Raw genomic sequence first — 13,358 nt, forward strand, 5'->3', positions numbered from 1 at the left:
CAGCTTCTCTGGGCCACCTGTTGGACTGCCTCACCACCCTCAGAGTAAAGAATTTCTTCCTAATATCTACTCTAAATCTCCCCTCTTTTAGCTTAAAACCATTCCTCTTGTTCTATCACTCCACTCCCTGACAAAGAGTCCCTCCCCGGCTTTCCTGGAGACCCCCTTTAGGTACTGCAAGGCTGCTATCAGGTCTCCCTGGAGCCTTCTCTTCTCCAGGCTGAACAACCCCAACTCCCTCAGCCTTTCTTCACAGGAGAGGTGCTCCAGCCTTCTGATCATCCTCTTGGCCCTTCTCTGGAATCGCTCTAATAGCTATAATAGACATAAATTGTTATTTTTTTTAACTTTATTTAAGAAAAGAAAAAAAAAGGACTAGATTTTTGTTTTTCCATTAACCATTCACTCTAAGCAGAACTGGCATGCGGACAGCATCTTTGGACTCAGTGATTGAAACTAAGACATTTCAGGTTCAGTTAAAAGTAAATGTATATGTGGATTACTTCTTACTCCTGAAGCAAACTTGCTCTCTCTGCATATGTTTATCATCACCTGTCGTGTTATTTGTCTCCTACCACATATTGCATTGAAATGAGATATTTTTTTCCTCTTTGTCTTTGGAAAGAACTGTTCTGGAAGCAAGAATATGAGGACAATTCTTTGGGAAAGAAACATAAACCCAGTTTTTTTGTACTGAAGTCATGTTTAGTTAACTTGCATAAATAGTAGGTTTTGACTAAGTCATTTGCACAGACAAAGATTTTCACTGTAAAATGTTTGAAAGCATTTCTGTTGTGGACATTACTGATTCAACTAAAACCAGGACTTGGCTCTGCTTTGCCTTCACATAAATAATTCTGTAAGAGTTCTTAATAATATATTTTTTATTTTTGTATTATTATTTTTTTTGCCTGCTCACTTGTTTCATGGTAGGTGGAGGCACGAAGTGGGTGTGGATATCAGGGCAAGAATCTTAACATATGAACGTTTTTTTACTCTGTTATACTCTGTGTCTCCGATTCTATGAGAATGAAGGGAAACTCCAGCATGAAGCATATTAAGTTTAGGAAAGTGTGCACATGTTTCAAAAATTACTAGCTGAGCTGTCTCCACCTGCAAGTTCGTATGTTATAAACACATATGAAAAGCAATGATTCATTGGAAAGTGTGGGACTAGAGCATGACATAAATGGTGTGGAATAAGGGGTGGATACCGTCCCGGTTTCAACTAGGATAGAATTGATTTTCCTCATAGTAGGTGGTATGGTGCAGTGTTTTGGATTTAGGATGAGAATAATATTGAAAACAAGCTGATGTTTTAAGTGTTGCAGAACAACGACTACAATATTCAAAGGACTTTTCAGCTCTAGAGCTCTACGGGAGGAGAGGGGGGTAGAAGGGAGAACAAACAGCTGAGTGGAGCTTAGCTGCCTCCCAGGTTAAGCTACAGCAATGTCCCATTCCTGTAAGTGTTTAGGGACAGGTTGGATGGGGCTTTGGGCAAAATGGTCTAGTGGAAGGTGTCCCTGCTTATGGCACGGGGTTGGAACTGGATGGTATTTAAGGTGCCTTCCAACCCAAACCATTTTGTGAGTCCAGGATACAAACACCCAGCCTTGTGCAGTAAAAGTCAGCTACACCCCAGGACAGAGACTCCGCAGCCTTTCTGGCCACTCGTTCTGTCTGAACGTTGTTGCGGGGAAAATTTTTCCTTTTTGCTAGCTGGGCTGTCTCCACCTGCAAGTGTGGGCCTGGTGCTGCTCACGCTTCTGCCACAGAGCCGCTCAGAGAAGATGCAGGCTTCATCTTCTCTACTCCCTCCCAGCAGGCAGCTGCAGGCAGCTGTCAGGTCCACCCCTGAGCCTTCTCTCCTTCGTGCTGACCAAAGGAGGTCCCTCAGCCTGCCCTTGTATGCCGTGTGCCCCGGCCCCTCACTCCCTCATGTGCCCTGGGCTGGGCCCACTCCACACCCATCAGTATCTTTCCTGTCTGGGGGAGACCAGAGGGGCATCCCGGAGTCCAGGTGCAGTCGCAAAAATGACACCAAATCAGAGAGGAAAGTGGTTTTACTGGTTGTTGTTTATTATTATTGTTGTTGCAATGTATTTATTTATTTATTATGATTATTCTATCATTTTATTGCCCCGTCTTGGGAAGAACTGGAAACCAAGCATCTTGAAGGGTCTTTACGCTGCACTCCTGCGCTGCTTCCTAGCAGACCTGAAGGCTTCTGCTTCTGCAGAGGAACAGCTCTCTGCGTGCCCGTTTCGAGGGATCTGCTGCTGTTCTCTGTGCACCGCCATGCAGGGCGCGGGTTCGTCTTCAAGCACCTCTTGGCAGCTTTCTCGTCCTCAGACCGAGACAGCCCACGCCAGGCGTGGCCTTCGGAGGGCTTCTCCTGTCGCCCGGTGCAGCAGCCCAGAGGAAGCCGAGTGCGCTCTTGCCCAGCGCTCGGGACTCCGTGCAGAAGGGGTGACACCTCTCCAGGAGAGGTGGGGAGGGGGGACGGGGAGACGGGGACAGGGGGTGGGAGAAGAGGCCATCGTGCAGGCAGTCCTGCCAGTTGGTTAAGGGATGGCCTCTTCCCCCTATTTGTGGAGGCGGAGGCAGGGCCGGGAGTATGGAGCGGTCCGGGCGGCTCTGCGATGACGATGTTGTTGTCTCGCTGGTGGGAGCCCTGGCACGATGACGTTGTGCCACATCAGATGGGTTGGAGGTGGATCCACCTCCATTGGCTCTTCGTCATCTGCAGGTGGATCCACCTCCATGGGCTCCACACCAACCGCCACGGCCGCTCCATCTCCGCTGGCGCTCCTCCGCCTGCACTTCTTGGGTGCGGTGACCCAATTCGCTTTGGTCCCACGAAAGGGTGGGCAGCTTTCAATCAGCGCTCTCTTAACACCAACCATGGTTGGACGTTGCTAGAAATCCTAGGATTCCAGCTAGTGGTGTGCCAGGCGCAGGGGCTTTTATAGGCCCCAGAACAAAGGGGGGCGGGCAGATGCCCCGTGACATCGGGAGAATTCCGTGATGGCCGCCATGATGGCGCGCCACGCCCCAGGCCCAACATGGCCGTGTTGGGAGGGGGCTTCTGGGACCTGGTGACATCAGGAAGCCTCTGTAATGGCGCGCCACGCCCCAGGCCCAACATGGCCGTGTTGGGAGGGGGCTTCTGCGGCCTGAAAGAGGCCCTCGTGTGGAAGGAGGATGGTCAGGGGGGCTGGGGGCCCCTTTCCTGGGGGTGTCTCTCCCGGGCCATTTTGCTTCCCAGAGAGACAGGCTGCCCCTTGGGCACTGTGACTGCCCTCTGCCTCCCCTCCTGTGCTCTGGCCTCCATCCCCCTCCTCAACCCATGCCTGGCGTTCCTGTGCCACAAGATGGTGGCAACTACGTTTTGGGAGGGGCAGCAGTCCTCCATTACCCCCAGCCTGTTACTGCCTCGTAACAGGTTGTACAGGGCAGCATAAAGTCCCTTCAAGATGCTTGGTTACCAGCTCTTCCCAGGACGGGGCAATAAAATGATAGAATAATCAAATAAATACATTGCAACAACAACAATAATAAACAACAACCAGTAAATCCACTTTCCTCTCTGATTTGGCGTCATTTTTGCGGCTGCACTTGGGCTCCGGGATCCCCCTCTGGTGTCCCCCAGACAGGAAAGATACTGATGGGTGTGGAGTGGGCCCAGCCCAGGGCACATGAGGGAGTGAGGGGCCGGGGCACACGGCATACAAGGGCAGGCTGAGGGACCTCCTTTGGTCAGCACAAAGGAGAGAAGGCTCAGGGGTGGACCTGACAGCTGCCTGCAGCTGCCTGCTGGGAGGGAGTAGAGAAGATGAAGCCTGCATCTTCTCTGAGGGGCTCTGTGGCAGAAACTATTTCTAGAGCTGTCAACTGGAATTTAGACTATATTTCAGGATTTCTAACCTGTGCCACTAATTTACCATTATAAACTATATAATATTATCATGCTTTGTATTACTTGCCTGTCAAATGGGCATCTTCTGTTTTCTTTACCTCATTTTGGAGTAATCTTAGTTTTAGTTGTTTTACTATGAAGTTCTTTGTGATTCACAAAAGAAAATGTCTCGGCAGCATTGTAAAAGGCTGCGGAGGTATATATCAATCACATCAAAAATGACCACGATGAGACATTTCTTCTGTACCCTGTTATTGTTCAGGACAATTTATTGTGCTAATCTTAAATGATTTTGAATTAAGGAAGTACGCAAGTTCTGCTGTACGTATAGTTTGCAATAAGAGCAGTAACTTTTTTTTTTAAGAGGAAGTTCTTTTTGGGAAAATATGTAAGGTAAAGTATTATGAATAAGCTATTCTCCAGCAGAAAGATTCAGAAAATTTAACTTGTTTAGAATTCATCTCTTAAAAAAGAAAAATAGTTTTTTTCTGTGTGTTTTATAGCACGATACATAAATGAGATGACAGAATCACAAAATGGTTTGTGTTGGAAGGGGCCCTTAAGGATCATCCAGTTCCAACCCCGTGCCATGAGCAGGGACACCTCCCACTAGACCACTTTGCCCAAAGCCCCGTCCAGCCTGGCCTTAAACAATTCCATTGATGGGGCATCCACAGCTTCTCTGGGCCACCTGTTGGACTGCCTCACCACCCTCAGAGTAAAGAATTTCTTCCTAACATCTACTCTAAATCTCCCTCTTTTAGCTTAAAACCATTCCTCTTGTTCTATCACTCCACTCCCTGACAAAGAGTCCCTCCCCGGCTTTCCTGGAGACCCCCTTTAGGTACTGCAAGGCTGCTATCAGGTCTCCCTGGAGCCTTCTCTTCTCCAGGCTGAACAACCCCAACTCCCTCAGCCTTTCTTCACAGGAGAGGTGCTCCAGCCTTCTGATCATCCTCTTGGCCCTTCTCTGGAATCGCTCTAATAGCTATAATAGACATAAATTGTTATTTTTTTTAACTTTATTTAAGAAAAGAAAAAAAAAGGACTAGATTTTTGTTTTTCCATTAACCATTCACTCTAAGCAGAACTGGCATGCGGACAGCATCTTTGGACTCAGTGATTGAAACTAAGACATTTCAGGTTCAGTTAAAAGTAAATGTATATGTGGATTACTTCTTACTCCTGAAGCAAACTTGCTCTCTCTGCATATGTTTATCATCACCTGTCGTGTTATTTGTCTCCTACCACATATTGCATTGAAATGAGATATTTTTTTCCTCTTTGTCTGTAGAAACAAACCGTTCTGGAAGCAAGAATATGAGGACAATTCTTTGGGAAAGAAACATAAACCCAGTTTTTTTGTACTGAAGTCATGTTTAGTTAACTTGCATAAATAGTAGGTTTTGACTAAGTCATTTGCACAGACAAAGATTTTCACTGTAAAATGTTTGAAAGCATTTCTGTTGTGGACATTACTGATTCAACTAAAACCAGGACTTGGCTCTGCTTTGCCTTCACATAAATAATTCTGTAAGAGTTCTTAATAATATATTTTTTATTTTTTTATTATTATTTTTTTTGCCTGCTCACTTGTTTCATGGTAGGTGGAGGCACGAAGTGGGTGTGGATATCAGGGCAAGAATATTAACATATGAACGTTTTTACTCTGTTATACTCTGTGTCTCCGATTCTATGAGAATGAAGGGAAACTCCAGCATGAAGCATATTAAGTTTAGGAAAGTGTGCACTTGTTTCAAAAATTACTAGCTGGGCTGTCTCCACCTGCAAGTGTGGGCCTGGTGCTGCTCACGTTTCTGCCACAGAGCCGCTCAGAGAAGACGCAGGCTTCATCTTCTCTACTCCCTCCCAGCAGGCAGCTGCAGGCAGCTGTCAGGTCCACCCCTGAGCCTTCTCTCCTTCGTGCTGACCAAAGGAGGTCCCTCAGCCTGCCCTTGTATGCCGTGTGCCCCGGCCCCTCACTCCCTCATGTGCCCTGGGCTGGGCCCACTCCACACCCATCAGTATCTTTCCTGTCTGGGGGAGACCAGAGGGGGATCCCGGAGCCCAAGTGCAGTCGCAAAAATGACACCAAATCAGAGAGGAAAGTGGTTTTACTGGTTTTTGTTGTTTATTATTGTTGTTGCAATGCAAAAATCATTTATTTATAATGATTATTCTATTATTTTATTGCCCCGTCTTGGGAAGAACTGGAAACCAAGCATCTTGAAGGGTCTTTACGCTGCACTCCTGCGCTGCTTCCTGGCAGACCTGAAGGCTTCTGCTTCTGCAGAGGAACAGCTGTCTGCGTGCCCGTTTCGAGGGATCTGCTGCTGTTCTCTGTGCACCGCCATGCAGGGCGCGGGTTCGTCTTCAAGCACCTCTTGGCAGCCTTCTCGTCCTCAGACCGAGACACCCCACGCCAGGCGTGGCCTTCAGAGGGCTTCTCCTGTCGCCCGGTGCAGCAGCCCAGAGGAAGCCGAGTGCGCTCTTGCCCAGCGCTCGGGACTCCGTGCAGAAGGGGCGACACCTCTCTGGGAGAGGTGGGGAGGGGGGACGGGGAGACGGGGACAGGGGGTGGGAGAAGAGGCCATCGTGCAGGCAGTCCTGCCAGTTGGTTAAGCGATGGCCTCTTCCCCCTATTTGTGGAGGCGGAGGCAGGGCCGGGAGTATGGAGCGGTCCGGGCGGCTCTGCGATGACGATGTTGTTGTCTCGCTGGTGGGAGCCCTGGCACGATGATGTTGTGCCACATCAGATGGGTTGGAGGTGGATCCACCTCCATCGGCTCTTCGTCATCTGCAGGTGGATCCACCTCCATGGGCTCCACACCAACCGCCACGGCCGCTCCATCTCCGGTGGCGCTCCTCCGCCTGCACTTCTTGGGTGCGGTGACCCAATTCGCTTTGGTCCCACGAAAGGGTGGGCAGCTTTCAAAGCACGCTCTCTTACGTCCAACCATGGTTGGAAGTCGCTAGAGATCCTAGGATTCCAGCTAGTGGTGTGCCAGGCGCAGGGGCTTTTATAGGCCCCAGAACAAAGGGGGGCGGGCAGATGCCCCGTGACATCGGGAGAATTCCGTGATGGCCGCCATGATGGCGCGCCACGCCCCAGGCCCAACATGGCCGTGTTGGGAGGGGGCTTCTGGGACCTGGTGACATCAGGAAGCCTCTGTAATGGCGCGCCACGCCCCAGGCCCAACATGGCCGTGTTGGGAGGGGGCTTCTGCGGCCTGAAAGAGGCCCTCGTGTGGAAGGAGGATGGTCAGGGGGGCTGGGGGCCCCTTTCCTGGGGGTGTCTCTCCCGGGCCATTTTGCTTCCCAGAGAGACAGGCTGCCCCTTGGGCACTGTGACTGCCCTCTGCCTCCCCTCCTGTGCTCTGGCCTCCAGCCCCCTCCTCAACCCATGCCTAGCATCCCTGTGCCACGAGATGGTGGTGTTAGTAATAGAAGAAGAAATAATACAATATTGTTTAGTATGTTACATTTGCGATGTACTGTTCCGAGGCTGCGCTTGGAAGATACAAAATATATGTGCAAGGGTAACATGAGAATGCACCAATTCATGATGAGGAGTAAGGAGGATTAAAAGAATGCTCCATTTGCAAGACATCTAGATAACTGGGGCTTCTTGGACTCCGGGAACTGGATCAAACCAACCTTGTGGTTTGGACTGAGACCAAGGGCTCAGAGAGCATGCGTGAAAAGGAAAGGTTAAAAAGTTCAGCTCTGATGAAGACATCTTACTTCATCCCGACGACCACCCGGACGACCACCAGAGAGTAATACGCAAGCGCAGAAGGACTGGTAAGATAATTAGCATACGAAGCGAGGCTAGGTGGAGCTAGGAAATGAATATGCATAGATGAGTTGTGAAACCTAATGCATATGTAGTATCTTAGGAGATAAATGAGAACTAAGAAAACAAATCAGACGAAGTCAGATTTGGGCAGGCATGCCCCTAACTTCTGGCGCCTAATAAAGCACCTTCATATAATCACTTTGTGGATTATGTGTTTTCATGAACGCTAACATTTTGGCGACCCAGATGGGACCTCGTGGGCACTGCTGAGGCGGCTCGCGAACTGATTACGCTCCAGCCGGCACCGAGGAGTTTCTCGGGGAGCCATCGGCCGCGACCGACCCCCGCTGCTCACAACGTACCTCTGAAAGGGTAAGAAAAAGGTGCTTTCTGGTAATTGGTACCGATCTGGTCTGGGAGCCTGCCGGTCAGACGCGGCGAAAGCCATGCACGGTTGGGCTAGGGAATTCCCGTGGTAAGCCTAGGCGCCGTCCGTCAGACAGTCGCGAAAGCGCTGCAGGTTCGGCATCAGTGGTCTGGTTTTGCTGCAGGCTCAGCATCTGGTTCGGTTCGGTAAAAGCTATAGCTGATAATGGAAAAACTTAAAAGTATTCTGGGCGGTAATGCTTCGGTACCGCGATCCTCCCCTTTGGGCTGTTTACTAGCACACTGGAAGGAGGGGTGTTTCGGGCAGGAGTTACGAAAGGGTAAACTGGTTGATTGCTGTAATGTTTGGTGGCCACAGTATGAACTAGAAGATCAAGAAAGTTGGCCAGAAAACGGAACCTTACAGTACAATACTATCTTACAATTAATGTTATTTTGTGAGCGAGAAGTGCAAGGGGCCTCTGTGATTGCGTGATTGTGTTGTGAGTGAGACGCAGCATCGCTGCGAAGCGAGTGCGGAGTTCCGATCTGCGGTTCCGTATTCTCCGCGAGGGGAGCGGCCGGAGATGAACGAAGCGCATGACAGATCGAAAAGAAGTGCTGCTTTATCCAAATGTTGATTGGTGGTGCCCAATACACGGGCCCGGCGGTGTATCTTGCAATCCTATTTCGTTCTTAAATGTTTTGAGTGTGACAAGGAGGAAGGTGGGAGCATTATCTAAGTAACAGTTTAAAAGTTTCGGTATATTTGCGGTGGTGTTTGGTCAGTTTCCCAAGTATCGGGGGAGGGGGGCTGACTGATTATCAAAGCGGTAGAACGGAGAGCCACTTCTTTGGTGGTTCAGGCCTGAGCCCTGGGAATTTGGTAAGAAGGGGGAGAGCGAATTTATTTAGGCCTCAATACCTTTTAAACCCCCGTCTTGATGGATACACAGGAGTGATTCCTTGTTTTGTGTAGGCTTACTAACAAAGTGCATGAGAAAAATTAGCATTCGGCTTGAAATTCGGCCTTGTTGAAATGTAAATTTTGTGGAAAAGGTGGTATTGTTTGTCTAGAAGACGGAAGGCTGAGTGCTTCAGGTGTTTTTCTGAAGTCCTGTGGATTTACGATTGGAACGGGGCTCATTAATAATCTGAAATAGTGAAGTTTGTATGTGGAGTTTAATCCCAGAGAATTGGGACATTTGAAAAGACTAGGAAAACATAGTAAAAACCTGCAATAAAAAGGTTTGTGTGGAAATTGAAACAAGGGACAGTAATTAATATAAATAAATAAAAGGGAATGGGAAATCAAGGAAATGGGTAATATCCAAAACAAAGACGTTTTAAAGAAAGCCTCCTTGGGTGTATATTGGCACATTGCAAGGATATTGTCGGAAGGGGGAGTGGGGGGGGGCGCGGAAAGCAAGAGGATTTCCACTAAGTATTGCAATCAATTGTGGCCAATATATAAACTAAATGGCCACTTTATGGATCAATCGACTATAACAGTGTCTTGCAATTAATGTTGTTTTTGAGGAGAGAAGGAAAATAGGATGAAATGTTGTATACTGATATGTTGTTTCAGCATCTTGGAGGGAAAAGGTATGGAATTAAGTTGGCCCCTGACTGAGCCTTTGGTGTTGGCATTAGAAAAGTACAGGCTGGAGGAAGATAAAGGAAGTGTTAAAAGGGTTGTTGAAGGTGTTAAAGGTTGTGTGGCATGTAGTATTTAACAGAGCTGTTTGAAGTTGAATGAGCAGGGGAAGAGGATGTAGGAATGTTAATAGTTCCGCCTCAACCCGAGGCTGAGATCTCAAAATCTCGGTGTGAGCCCTCTGGGGCGGAGGGACCATGATGGGTCCGGGAGAGAGTTGTCATGGAAACAGAAAAGCAGCTAACTCTTAAAACAACCTGAGTTCATATGTGAGCTCAGATTGCCAATGGGAGCGCTCAGGGAACTTTCAACCATTGCATTCCCCTGACCGACCCCCCCCCCCCCCCCCCCCCCCGCCACTGAGACCCTTACCACCCCGGAAATTATGTAAATACCAAAATCTGGTTAAACTGGGAATTGAGAATCTGTTCCAACAAGGTCCAAAAGAAAACCCTATGGAATTTTTGAATTTTTGGACCAACTTTGAAATGCAATGGGAAGAAAAAAAAAAAAAGACAGAAAATTTGGACCTGACTTCAGAAAACAAAGGCAATTGGCTAGCCTCTTTCTAGGGCAATCAGCCCCTGATATCAGAAAGAATTTGTCTTAGGCTGCAGGATAAACTTACAACAGTCAGAAATGACGGGGACCTGGGGCATCTACCCTAGCAGGTCCACTAGTTGAAATAAAGCTAGGAAACGAAGAGAGAGGCTTGAATTTTTTTGTTGTTGTTGGTTACAGGAGCTTCTTTCTCTGTGTTAATTAGTCTGTAAATGTAATAGGAGCAACATATTCAGTGTTAAATAGTTTAAAAGGACGATTGGGAACTAAGACAACTACAATAATTGGAGCCACAGGGAAGGAGGAGGAACGGCCATTCTTACAACCCCTTGATTTGCGTTTTGGGGGTAAGGAACTAACCCATGAATTTTTGTATGTACCAGAATGCCCGATTCCACTCTTGGGACAGGATCTATTAGCTAAATTAGATGCAACAATAACCTTTGAGGATGGAGAATTAATAATGAAGGTACCTGAGTCCAAAGTAGGACAAATCCTAATGATCAAAGATAAACACTTCGTTAATATTCCAAGAGAAGCAGAAAATGCAGTTATACCAACAGTATGGGAAACAGATATACCAGGGAAGTCGAAACTGGCACAACCAGTAAAGGTGGAATTAAAGGAAGGAGCCAAACCTGTTCGAATCAAACAATATCCACTTAAGATAGAAGCTAGGCAGGGGACAGTGAAAATTATTGACAAATTTCTCAAACATCAGATTCTGGAAGAATATAAATCGGAATACAATACTCCAATTTTTCCAGTAAGGAAGCCGAATGGTGAGTATAGATTGGTACAAAATCTTAGAGCAATAAATGAAATAACAAAGGACATTCACCCGGTAGTGGCTAATCCTTACACATTGTTAACATCTGTGAGAGAGATATATAAATGGTTTACTGTGATAGATTTAAAGGATGCCTTCTTTTGCATACCTCTTGATAAAGATAGTAGAAAATTATTTGCCTTCGAATGGGAAAATCCTCAGAGTGGACGAAAGACACAATTAACTTGGACAAGACTCCCACAAGGCTTCAAGAATAGCCCGACCCCCTTTGGAAGCCAGCTGGCCAAGGAACTGGAAATCTGGACAATGCAAGGACAAATACAGGTACCCAGAAGTCAGTATTTGCTGTTACAATATGTAGATGATATTTTGATTGCTACAGAGAATGAGTCGCTCTGCACCCAAATAACCATCGAAATTTTAAATCAGTTGGGAATGGGTGGTTATAAAGTTTCAAAGGAAAAAGCACAAATAGTTTGCTCAACTGTAACATATTTGGGGTGTGAGATTTCCCAGGGACAAAGAAGTCTGGGTGTCAATAGGATAAAAGCTATATGCACCATCCCGGAACCTCAAAATCTCCATGAGCTAAGGGCCTTCTTAGGAATGGCTGGCTGGTGCAGATTATGGATAATGGATTATGGACTCATAGCTAAGCCCCTTTATGAAGCTCAGAAGGCACAGGATTTTATTTGGGGAAAAGTACAGAAAGAAGCTTTCAAGAAACTTAAAGATGCCTTAATGAAGTCACCAGCTTTGGGCCTACCAGATTTATCAAAAGATTTCCAGTTATTTGTATATGAAAGACAACGACTAGCACTAGGGGTACTAACCCAGCGACTGGGAAGCTGGAAAAGACCTGTGGGATACTTTTCTAAGCAGTTGGATGCTGTAAGTGCAGGATGGCCCTCATGTTTGCGGGCAGTAGCGGCAACAGTTCTCTTAATCCAGGAAGCAAGGAAACTTACCTTGGGAAAACGTATTGAAGTTTTTGTACCACATATGGTAACAACTGTTTTAGAACAAAAGGGGGGACACTGGCTATCACCCAGCCGAATGATGAAATATCAGGCAATACTAACTGAACAAGATGACGTAACCTTGAAAACAACTAACCTGTTAAATTCAGCAGTATTTCTAGGAACTGTTCCAGAAGAAGGACTGTTGGAACACAGTTGTGTGGAAATAATTGAACATACCCATGCCAGCTGCGAGGATTTGAAGGATGTACCCCTTGAAAGGTATGACTGGGAACTTTTTACTGATGGTAGTAGTTTTGTGGAGAATGGAACACGATATGCAGGGTATGCAGTAACAACCCTGAAGACAGTGATCGAAGCAAAACCTTTACCACCTGAAACATTAGCACAGCGAGCAGAACTGATAGCCCTACCTCGAGCACTGGAACTGAGTGAAGGAAAGATGGTAAATATTTGGACAGATTCCAAGTATGCTTTTGGAGTAGTCCATGTTCATGGAGCATTATGGAAAGAAAGAGGGCTGTTGTCCTTACAAGGAGCCAATATAAGATATCAAGAGGAGGTGTTAAATTTGATAAATGCGGTACAAAACCCAAAACAAGTGGCTATTATGCACTGTAAAGCTCATCAAGGAGGAACCTTGAAAATATCAGAAGGGAATCGGCTGGCAGATCGAGCAGCTCGACAAATTGCTCGGGAGGTGTGGAATGTAATGGCTTTGGTACCACTCAAGGTAGGCCCCACTTGTCTTAATCTTCCCAAGGAACCAAGATATTCACCAGAGGATGAGAAATTAGCAAATCTCCTAAAGGCCCGAAAGAACTCTGATGGATGGTATGTAACCGCTACGGGCCAGGTAGTAATACCCCCCTTGGTGATGCGAGAAATACTTCAGACAAGACATAATGAGTGTCACTGGGGTGCAGAGGCAATGGTAACATTTTAAAATGTAGTGTTATCTCTACACATATGTTAACAATGGCAAAATCAGTAATGTCAAAGTGTGAGATTTGTCTGAAAAATAATCCAGTAGCAAGAAAACATGCTGAAATGGGAAGAGTTAGAGTAGGAATAGAACCAGGAGATTACTGGCAAGTTGATTTTGTAGAGTTACCTAGGACTAGGGGATGTAGGTATTTGTTAGTAGGGGTTGACACCTTTTTCAGATGGCCAGAAGCCCTTCCCTGTCGCACCAATCAAGCTAAAGAGACAGTAAAATGGTTACTGCGGGAAATCATTCCGAGGTTTGGGGTACCATTAGGAATATCCTCGGATAGGGGGCC

The 13,358-nt window shown here is 46.9% G+C and overlaps 1 protein-coding gene and 1 long non-coding RNA gene across 2 annotated transcripts in view; both read left to right on the forward strand.

Annotated features, from left to right (window-relative positions):
- The window catches only part of LOC310899346, a 79,886-nt gene extending 76,323 nt beyond the window's left edge, over nt 1–3,563 (forward strand). Inside the window, exon 6 of the long non-coding RNA XR_014584217.1 lies at nt 2,158–3,563. This is a non-coding gene — a long non-coding RNA (uncharacterized lncRNA). The remainder of the gene's footprint in view (nt 1–2,157) is intronic.
- A 3,478-nt stretch (nt 3,564–7,041) lies between these two features.
- The window catches only part of LOC310899444 (uncharacterized protein), a gene marked incomplete at its 5' end in the record, with an annotated part of 225,776 nt that continues 219,459 nt past the window's right edge, over nt 7,042–13,358 (forward strand). The window contains 3 exons of the mRNA XM_083835796.1: nt 7,042–7,183; nt 11,457–12,074; nt 12,225–12,909. Of these exons, the coding sequence (XP_083691922.1) occupies nt 7,042–7,183; nt 11,457–12,074; nt 12,225–12,909 (1,445 nt within the window). The remainder of the gene's footprint in view (nt 7,184–11,456; nt 12,075–12,224; nt 12,910–13,358) is intronic.

This window comes from Anser anser (assembly GCF_964211835.1).
Source record: "Anser anser genome assembly, chromosome: 4".
Taxonomy (NCBI): domain Eukaryota; kingdom Metazoa; phylum Chordata; class Aves; order Anseriformes; family Anatidae; genus Anser; species Anser anser.